At 43.7% G+C, this 11,142-nt stretch overlaps 1 protein-coding gene across 1 annotated transcript in view; it reads left to right on the forward strand.

The window, feature by feature from the left end:
* The first annotated feature begins 1,796 nt into the window (after positions 1-1,796).
* The window catches only part of LOC114622915 (protein WFDC11), a 10,333-nt gene continuing 987 nt past the window's right edge, over positions 1,797-11,142 (forward strand). Inside the window, exons 1-4 of the mRNA XM_028769484.1 lie at positions 1,797-1,869; positions 6,999-7,099; positions 9,668-9,806; positions 10,702-10,844. Coding sequence (XP_028625317.1) covers positions 9,719-9,806; positions 10,702-10,844 — 231 coding nt within the window. The 5' untranslated portion in view covers positions 1,797-1,869; positions 6,999-7,099; positions 9,668-9,718. The remainder of the gene's footprint in view (positions 1,870-6,998; positions 7,100-9,667; positions 9,807-10,701; positions 10,845-11,142) is intronic.

Genomic DNA, 11,142 nt, shown 5'->3' on the forward strand with positions numbered 1-11,142 from the left:
GGCACTCACAGTAGTAATGCTTGATCTTCTCCAGGCGTTGTTGCCAGAGCAGATTAATGAGTCAATCACCACCCTAGGAAAGAACTTAGAGACGTAGATTGTCAGCTAAGACCACCATCCTTAGAAAGCGTTTTGGAAGAGTAAACTGTTAGTAAAGTCAGGTTAAGATGGTTTTGTTAGTGGCTCTGATGTAGAAAATCTTAGCGAGCCATTTGAAGTTCAGAAAGGCACTCTCAATTGTCAAGCTAGGGACTTTTTAAAGTCAGGGAATGAGGAGAACGGCAGCGCTGGCTGTCGTGACTCTTTTGCTGAGGCTGAGCTGGTGGTCAAGGTGATGGATTTCTTGTGCCCATTTTTGCCCTCCGTTTCCTGGAAAGATTTCATAAAAGTTGCTCATGAGGAGCCGTGCGTTCTGAGGCTGTAAAGTAGAAGTAGCCGATTGTTTTGTAGATAAAAGTTTAGATCTGTGATTCTTTTAGGATTTTTATAAGACTCCTCTTGAAGATAAATAATAAAATAATCCATCCTTTCTTCGTAACCTCAAATTGCTGCCCGCTGTCAAGAAAAACCGGTTGAGAAGAATTACCTTGCTCGCTCACACTTTGTTAACCTATAACAAGTTGCTTAGTTATGAGTGAATACGGGTTTTTGGGAATGATTTGTTTTCTTTACCTGTACTATGTAATGTTTGTTCATGTGAAGGTTTTGGGGCACATGCTGTTTTCTCATAGTCATTCACTAGAAAAAAAAAGATGTAATCACATTGTAATTCTATACTGCTTGAAAGAGTTTGCCGGGATATATAAACTGTGGGAGAAAAAAATAAAGTCACTGGAGGCTGCTTGTTGAAGCTTTGCTCCAGACACCAAACATGCAGAAAAGTCCGCCGAGTGATCGATCGGTCACCAGCTCCACACTCGACCTGTCCTCTGTGTACCCTGTGGTGTCGAAGCCGGCCTTTGAAAATGTCCTCCATAAGTTCATGTATTTGAACTCTTGCTTCCCAGTTGTCGGTGTTATTTGGGGATGTTCTGGGGAGATGTGGCCTTGCTGGAAGAAGTATGTCACTCCTCAGAACAGTGAATGCTCTGAGTTTACAGTCACATCCTACTTCTGGTTGGCCCTCTGTAGTTAACTTCCAGTTAGATCACAGTGGAGGATATGATTGTCCAGCTTCATGGTCCTCCCAGCATGCCTGGTGTTTGCTGCCATGTCCTCCTGCTTTGGATTCTTACCCCTCTGGAAACCATAAGCCAAAATAAACTATTTCTTCCATAAGTTACTTTGGGTCATGTTTTATCACAGCAAAAAAAAAGCAATAACAATAAAAAAAAATAAAGATGGTAGACACTCTTAATCCCTGAGCCGTCTGCCCAGCCCCCAAGTCTGGGTTTTACATTTATATGGTACATTCTGATTTCTAGCCTCTCCTGGATGAGTCATTTCTCCCCACCAGTATAAAACTCATAAGAGATGTGTTGGGATGATGCTCTCGATGGAGAAGATGGGACTTAACAAAGGCATCCCACGTTGCTTCAGAGAAACAGGTTTACAGACCCTTCTCTCTCACACCCACATCGCCTGGGCTTCTGCATGTGTTGGGGAAAGGAGTCGGGTGGGTACATCTTGTTCTGGCTCCGTCTACTCCGCCTGCAGCAAGAAGAGAAGCAGGAAACAGACACGAGGTCCTGTACGTACCCACCTTAAGATCTGAGATAGATCTGATCCACTTCAAAGTTGCATGATCAAAGTCTAAATGAACGGCATTTGTTCCTCTCATTATTTGCTCTGTGAGCAGAGGTTCCTCTCCTCTGGAACCGAGGAGAGAGCGCCACCAGCCAAGTGATTATCAGCACCTCTGGAAGGAAGGCCCTGGATTGTGAGTGAATCTGTAGAGGCTGTGATTTGAGGCTTGCTTGCCAGTGTTTCTAATGCAGTGTACTACAGTTCCTCCTCATCCTGACCACCATTTTTTTTATTTTTACTGCTACTCCATAACTGTAATTTTGCTACTGTTATGAATCATAATGTAAATATCTGTGTTTTCTGCTGGTCTTAGGTGACCCTTGTGACAGGGTCATTCGACCCATGAAGGGGTTGAGATCCATAGATTAAGAACAGCTGGCTTAGAAAGTTTTCTTTGTTTTTTTTTTTGTTTTGTTTTTGTTTTTTTTTTTTTGTTTTTTGGGTTTTTTTTTTTTTTTTGTAAAGTTTGGCCTTTAATCTGAGCACTTGGAGGCAGAGGCGGGTGGATCTCTGAGTTCAAGGGCAGCCTGGTCTATAGAATGAGATCCAGAACAGAGAAATCCTGTCTCAAACCACCTCTCTTCCTCCTCCACCCCCCCAAAAAAGAGAAAAAAGGAAGGAAGAAAAAAGTTTTCTTGTTCAAATCATGCTCGCACTGACTCTCCATGGAGTAAATGATTGCTTTCATAGTTTAGATAAAGAAACCCAGGTAGAAAGATACAAGTGAGTTTGTTTATCATCAAAATACAATATGCTATGAGTATTTCTGTCACTTATATAGTGTCCCCCCTCAAGACTGCCTGACTTCAATATGAGAAAGAAGACATTTCATATAAATGTTCAATTAAAAAGAAGTTGGCTCACTGGGCGATAGTGGTGCACGTCCTTAATCCCAGCACTTTAAAGGGGCAGAGGCAGGTGGATCTCTGTGAATTCAAGGCCAGCCTGGTCTACAGAGTGAGCTCCAGTACAGCCAGAACTACACAGAGAAACACTTTTTCAAAAAAAGTTGACTCTTTAAAGATGTCAAGGTCATAAGGGAGCATTCCTGGGTGTCCTGAGAAGATGATTACTAAAAGTAGACGGTGCCTTCCTCTATTTTATCAATGTCAGATGCAATGAAGTTGGTAAATATGCCATGTCCATGTAAGAAAATGACTTTTTGATTAAAGACACTCACTGAAGTATTTAGAAATGAGAGCAACAAATCAAATCGGGTCTCTCTGTGACACTTCCACACACACACACATAGAATTGTACCTGACACTTCCATACATACATAGAATTGTACCTCACTCTTCTTATTTTCGAGACAGGGTCTCTCGCAGTGTTGCTCTGGCTGACCTAGAACTCTATTCGTAGATCAGACTAGTTTCAAACTCACAGAGGTCTGCCTGCCTCTGCTCCTCCGTGATGGGGTTAAAGATGTGCACCACCGCGCCGCCGAGCATGTACCCTGCTCTTTTAATTTGTTTATACTTTGAGATGTGTATTTTTATTTTCATGCATATGAGTGATCAGCCTGCATACCTGTCTGAGCACCACATGCATGCAGTGCCTGTGAAGGCCAGAAGAGGGAGCAAGAGCCTCTGGAACTGGAGTTTGCAATGGTTGTGAGCTGCCTTGTGAGTGCTGGAAGTCCAACCTGAGTCCTCTGGAAGAGCAGCCAGTGCTCTTACCCACTGAGCCATCTCTCCCTGGACCTTGCTGATAATCTCCATGCTCTCTCCATCCCTCCTCCCTTTGCTAGTCTGGTCCTCCCTCTAAAGAGATATTTCCATCTATTCCCACATTTGCTTTCTCTTGTTCCCCCTGCCCTGCCCTGTAGAACTCTTCTCTCTCTCTCTCTCTCTCTCTCTCTCTCTCTCTCTCTCTCTCTCACACACACACACATACACACACACACACACACAGAGAGTATATAGTTTAAAATCTATAGTCTGTGTATAAAAGGTGATATCTAGTCTTACTGTCCTCCATTACTCTCTTGTATTCTCCCCCCTTTCATTAGATCTTTCCTGCCCGTTCATCAGTTCCTTCTACTTTTATGCCATATATAAGCTATACATTTATATATTATATATTATCATATTTATTATATTATATATTATAATATGTAATAAATATAATAACACCATTAGATGTATATAATACTTTCTATATAAATATATAATTTATAACTAATAATATATAATTTATAATTATAATTTATATGTTAATTTATAACCATAGTTTATAAATTTATATCCATATATAAATATTTTATATAAAGTATATATATATATATATATACATACACACACACACACATTTAGCTAGAGATCCCACATACAAGGCAAAGTCTAGTATTCCTGAGTTGGTTTACTTCACAATGGCCTCCAGCTCCACCCTTTTCCTTCAAAGGACAGACTCTCACTCTTTGGCTGAATAGAATTGTGCTGTGCGTCTGCATCACATTTGCTACCTCCATCATCCATTTGCTGGGTACCTAGGTTTTTCCACATCTTGGGTAGTGCAGCAGGTAACCATGGGCACTGCAGTCTCTCTGCAGTGGGCTGGCCTTGGTTCTTTTCAGGTGTATTCCCAGGAATGATGTGCCTGGCTCATACAGTGGTTCTGACTTAATTGCTGAGGAACTCCTCGGTGACCCCCACACTGGCTGGACTACTTTGCTCTCCCATCTGTACTGTCCCCACATCACCAGCATTTGTTATCCGTTTCCTTGGTGACAGCCATTCTGACCGGGGTGAGCAATCTTAATTTGCTTTGGTGACTAAAGATGCTGTGTTTGTCAGTCTCAATGGCTGACTGAATTGACTTTTGGGTCACCCAGGAGCTACAGCTCTGGGTCTATCTTTGAGGGAACCTCCATAGAGGCTTCACTGAAGAGGGAAGACTCACTCTGAGTATGAGTGGCACCAGGCCATGGGATGGGGACCTGGACCGCATAAAGAGGGAGAGAGGAGACAGGGAGCTGAGCACCAACGTGCATCTGCTTTCTGACTGCAGATACCATGTGGCCCGCCACATCATACTCCTGTAACCATAGCTACAGCAGGACTCCACCCCTGACATGGTGGGCTGTACCTGCCTCCCTTACTCCCCATCTTGTCTTGAGTTGCTTCTGTCTGGCATTTATGTGACGACAATGAGAAAAGTAGTAAACACAAATGTGGAACGTTTCTTCAACTATTTATAGATCCTGTGTATTTTGATTTTTGAGAAATGTTTACTCAATTCATTCAACTGTTTATTGATTGTGATGTTTTAGGAGCCATTCCATCGTCAGATGCTTGGTTGGCAAAGACTTGCCACCTCCCATTCTGCAGGTTCCCTATTTGCCCTTATGATTCCCCCCTCATTAGCTGTGCAGAGGTTCTTAATTTCACTTGTCAGTTCTTGAAATTATTTCTGTGATACCAGAGCCCTTTATAGAAAGCTCCTGCCTGTGCCTGCACCTCTTTGTGCCTGCATCTGCCCTGCCTGTGCTTGCACCTGCGTGTGCCTGCACCTGCCTGCACCTGGCCTGCCTGTGCTTGAACCCACTCTCATGTGCCTGCCTCTGCTCACACCCACTCTGCCTGCACTTGCACCTGCCTATGGCTGCACCTGCTTGTGCCTGCTTCTTGAGGTAATGTTCCACTATTACTCTCTAGAGCTTTCAGAGTTTCAGATCTTTTTGTTAAAGATTTTTTTTCTTGTTTAATTTTAAAGTTAGACTATGAAGTAGTGGTCTTCATTATGCTGCTTTCCTTTGTTACTAATTACTCTTTGTTCTAATTTCTTCCTTTCCTCTCAGCAATGCTCCTCCTTCTCTGCGCTTCCCTTTCTCCACTTCTTCGTCACAAACTCTCCTCTTCTGTTGTCCTGGTGCATTAAGACCTTCCCCTTCTCCTTAAGATTTCATCCTCCCTCTCATGATCTCCTAACTAGTTTACACACACACACACACACACACACACACACACGAGAGAAATTACACACAATAGATCTTTCTCAGTCTAGCTTATTTTGCATAACATGATGAGTTGCGGTGGTTTCCTTTTTCCTGGGAATATCATGGTTCATTTTCATAGCCGAGTAAGATCTCACGCTGTATATGCACTGCCTCTTCTTTATCTCTTTATCTGATCACATGTTGGTAGGAATTCATGGCTGTAGCTTCCCTGATATTTCTAGAAGACACGCATTCCCAGCAAACTTCCTGTCCCTCTGACTCTTCCAGTCTTTCCAAACCCTCTTCTGAGATGATCCCTGAGCCTTAGATGCAGGAGCTGTGCTGTAGATGTGTCACTTAGGACTGGGGTCCAGAGCTCTGCATTTCCATAAGTTGTAGTTTTCAACAATGTTCTCAATTTGTTGCAAAGAAAAGTTTCCCTGATAAGGGATGAGAACTACAGTTAAGAAAGGGAAACATCTGATGTGTAGTTAGGGACTGTCTGGGTTTAGTAAAGTTGCAGTTATAGGTTCTCCCCCAAATCTGTAAATTCGTGAGCACTGGATATCAGCTTGGTTTTCCAGTGCCAGAAATGGTTTTCCTTTCATTAAGTGGGTCTTAAGTCCAACCAGAGATCTTGGCTATCATCAAGGTATGTGTACCACTGTCACATCCTTAGAGCCATGCTGGTCCTTGTGGTTCATAAACATCAGAGCTGGGTAGGATTACGGATGCTATGAAAGCTTGCACAGTGCCATCTGGTACCCGAAAGCTAGGCCTCAGGGATGTCCCTGTTTCTTGTTGATTGCAATTAGTGAAGTACTGTACATGATTGTCCAGGTCTCTACGATACCTTGACGTAGTATCCTTCGATTACATAGCCAAGGGTGGTATCTACGGTAGTTCTATTCTCGGTTTTGAGGAACATCCCCCAGAGTGATTTCCAAAGCAGCTACAAAAGATTATATCCCCACCAGCAATGTGTAACTTTCCTTTTCTCCACGTGCTTGCCAGCATTTGGTGCCTCTTCTTTTCTTTTGAAAAGAATTCTTGGTCTCTCTGTGCATTTGTGCACGAGTGTGTACAAGCATGAGCATTTTGTGCATGATGTTTATATGTGTGTGTGCATGATGTTTGTACACGTGTGTGTGTGTGTGTGTGTATGTAGACTGGAGGCTGTAGGTCGATACATATATATTTTCATCACTCTCCGTCTTTCTGTGTAGAAACAGTCTCTTAACCCGGAGCTCATGGCTTTGGCTAGGCTGGCTGAGCAGTGAGCGTCCAGGACTGGCCTGTCTCCGCCCCACTCCAGGTATCAGCCTAGATGGTCACCAACAGCTGAACAGACAATGAGACTGTGGTACACAATGGAATTTTATCAGCCATAAAAATAAGAAATTATAGAAATTTCAGGTAATTTTCTAGAGAACACACACAGCCATTAATCAGTTAAAAAACAGATCGATGATTTGAAAGTCTGAACTGCTGCTGGTTTTGGTGGCGCATGCCTTTAATCTCAGCATATGAGAGGCCTAGTCAGATGGATCTCTGAGTTGAAGGCTGCCTGAATTTTGTTTAGGGAACAATACTGTTGAGATTTCATGGTGCAGCTCCTCTCTCTACTCTAGAGAGTGAGTTCCAGGCCAGCCAGAGCTACATAGTGAAGCCTGTTTTTTATTTTTTTATTTTTTATTTTAAATCCAAGCTGCAGAAATTGCTAGACAAAAACCAGTGATCTCCCTTTGACATGTAGGCAGAGGCAAAAGCTTCCTGAGCAGGACTCCAACAACACAGAAAATCACCCAGAATTTATAAATGGGATGTCACAAAAATGGAAACGCTCTGAAAGGCAAAGGAAACTGCTAGCAAGGCGAATAGACAGCTGATAGACTGAAAGAACGGGCTAATATATAGAATATATAAATAACTATAACATTAAATAGCAAGCATTCCCTGGCTATCAATAAATAGGACAATGAACCAGATGGGTAATCCTCAAACAGCCAATAAGTGTTTTGAACTGTTCAGTGTCCTTGTTAGGGAAATGCAGATTAAAGCTGCTTTGTGAGTTCATCTCACCGCTGCCAGCAAGGCTAAGATAAAGAAATGGAGGATGGCTCAGGGGGAGGACTTGGGAAAGAGGACGAGAAAGAGTTCACTGCAGCTGGGTGCAAACCTGTGTAGCCACTGTGGAAATCAATGTGGCGATTTCTCAAAAGACTGAAAATAGAACTACTATGTGACTAAGTTACGCCACCCATGCATTGACCCAAAGGACTGCGTATCCCACCACAGAGATGCCTGGGTGTCCCTGTTTGTCGTTGGCAATATGGAGAAAATGAGACTCAGTCTAGATGTCAATCAACAGATGAATAGATGCTGAGAATGTGGTACAAATACACAGTGAGATTTTATTCAGCCGCACAGTTGTGGACCTATAGACATTTCAGGAAATGGGTGGATCTGGACATTTTTATCTTGAGCCATGTATCCCAGACTCAAAAAGGCAAATAACCTATGTTCCTTCTCATATGTGGATACCAGCTTTTTATGTTTACGTGTATGCATGTGTGGCTTTGTGTATATGGCATGTGGTTGTAGGTTCCCACAGATGACAGAAGAGGGTGTTGGATCCCCTAGTGCTGGAGTTATAGGTGGTTGTGAGTGATCTATTGTGGTGCTGGGAATGGAACTTGGGTCCCCTGGGAAAGCAGGAGGTCCTTTTTAACTACTAAGCCATATCTATGGCCCAGATCCTAATTTTATTATGTGTATTTATGTGGAAATAAATGTGAGTAGGTCAGAAAAGTAGAAAGGCGGCCGAGAGCAGGGAGAAGGAGGCTCTAGGGAAGAGGAGGCTAATAGAGTACTCAAGACACAAAAACACAGAGGAGAACACGAGAGGGGCCGGTTACAAGTGAGATGGCGGAGATGAGAGAGATGTGTGTGTGTGGGGAATCAGCTCAAACAAACTAAGAGCCAGAAGACCAGGATGTCCACTGCAAGATAGTGTGTGTCTTCTATATACGACGGGCAGCTGCACCCAAGAAATCTCAGCAGTGTGATTGTCTAAACAAAATCTACACAGTGATAACACCAATTGGAATGCCGGTGTGAACAGGGGAACTCTCACAAGACCCTACCCTAGATCAGAAGCTATAGGTAGTTAGTGGCTACTGAGAGAGAAAATCAGTCTTCTTCAGGGACGAGCCCCCTCCGCCCTAGGCTATCCATTCTCAAGTGGCCATTCCTAAACGCATACACACGTGAACAGCAACATAAAAACAGCAGGTTGTTTTTATATATTTGTGTGTTTACACAGGTGTGTAACAATAATAATTAAAGAAAAAGAAGCCATGAATTGGAGAGTGAGGTGAGGGCACATGGGGTGGGTCTGAATGAGGAAAGGAAAGAGGGGCGTAAATGATGTAGCTAGAGAATTCATATATGACATCTAAAAATAGGTGTAATAAACAGAGAATATTTTCTAAAGGATGAAACTTGTTACTTTGTATCTTAACTAAAAATAAGATGCAAAGCTAAAAGAGAATCAAGAGAATGCCACATAATTTCAGTTTTATCAAAGCAGTTAATATATATTTGTCTATATAAAGGATGATAGCATATCATACACCAGTGTCATGGAATCAGCAGATAGATTTTATTTCTCTTCTTTTGTGATTTTTTTTGTATATTTAAAAATTTAAAGATTTTATATTTAGATTTTGTAAGTCTCAAGTGACAGTTTGAATTGTCCTTTAATCAAGGGAAGGAAGGATGTATGAAAATTATTTCCTTCAGCGGGGGGAAAAGACAAGGGGCCCGATAGCTATCATCTGGCAAAGCTGGAGGTCAGCTCTGTCTGCCGTTGGTGGGAGGAGGGCGAAGCGTTAGAGGTAGAAGGCGGGATTATTTAAAAGCCTATGGGTGCTCCCCCTTGGCTCACACCTTTGTTCCCCAACTTATATATTTGCTCTCTAGCAGCGGCTGGGAAAGCAGAAAGGGCGTCTCCAGACACTCTAGGTCAACGCCATGAAGCCGTCGCTGCTCCCGTGTCTGGGGTTCCTCTGCACGCTGCTGCTGCTGCCTGCCCTGGGAGGGACAAAGAACAAGTACTATCGTAGGTGATGAGGGTGCCTTGTGTCCCGGGGGCAAGAGCTGTGCTCATTTCTGGACAAGGCAGTGGGTGTCATGTCTGGCATTTTGATTGAAGTTCCGCCTTCCCAGACCAGCCTCCAGTTTGGGAGACTTCCCAAACAGCAACATTGGTACAATCACCACAAGCAGCGAAGACTGAATACTTTCCGTTGCCAGTAGAGAGAGCCCCCTTCTTCCACACTTCCGGAAGTTCTGTGATTCCTTTCACAGGAACCAAATGGGTATTTAGTAACTAAACTTTAAAGTATAGACATCTTTTAGAATGTGACAAGGCATTAGGGTCCTTAGCTCTCAGGAGAACCGACTCCGCAAAGCTGTCCTCTGACCTCCACGTCTGTGTCATGGAGCAGTCAGCAAGGACGTAGTGTAGAGAAAACCTGGTTCAGGCCAGGCCTGGTTAAGCACGGCAGCAATTCCAGTGCTGGGGAGGTGGATGAAGCAGGAATTCAGGGGCATTTTCAGCTTCATGTGCCTTCATGGATAGCCTAGGAGACCTGAGATCCTGTCTCAAGAAAAGCAAGAATAAGCCCAGAAAGCTTGCTCATACTCTCCCTGTCTCCCCAAGACGGGTATTGTATGAGGCTGGCGGACATCTTGGACATTCACACTTCTTGTTAAGTCCATCTATCTCTTATAGATGGATTCACAGATGCTGGGGACATACAGAGTTTGATAAGGCCATTGGGAGCTGAAGTGATGAATTCAGTGGAGAATCTGTGAGGTCAGGGTCAATGTGATGACTCTGCCGTGTGGAAACGCAGAAGAGAGGCAGCTTGGCAGGGATCTGGGGCTGACTCTAGGAGGAGGCCCTGCTTCACGGGCTCTGCGAGCCTCTCTCCATTTCATTTCCCTTTCAGCGGGAGAATTGTTACTAGAGGAGTGCTGGGGACAGCCCAAAGCTAATGACTGCATCAAGAAGTGTTCTAGAACTTTCAAATGTGTATACAGAAATCACACGTGCTGCTGGACCTACTGTGGTAACATCTGTGCAGAAAATGGGGTGAGTTGCAGATGGGGGGGTGGGGGTATTGTGTCTTCATTGCTGCCGTCCTCTGCCTCAGATCAGAGCTGCCCAAGTCAGAGGTGCATACAGACACAGGCACACCCATAGACACAGGCACACACACAGACACACACACACACACAGACAAAGGCACACACATAGACACAAGCATACACACACAGACATAGACACACACACAGACACAGGCACACACACAGATATAGACACACACACAGACACACACACAGACACAGGCACACACATAGACACAAGCATACACACACAGACACAGGCA

The sequence above is a fragment of the Grammomys surdaster genome, unplaced genomic scaffold (assembly GCF_004785775.1).
Source record: "Grammomys surdaster isolate TR1022 unplaced genomic scaffold, NIH_TR_1.0 193, whole genome shotgun sequence".
NCBI classification, from domain to species: Eukaryota; Metazoa; Chordata; class Mammalia; order Rodentia; family Muridae; genus Grammomys; species Grammomys surdaster.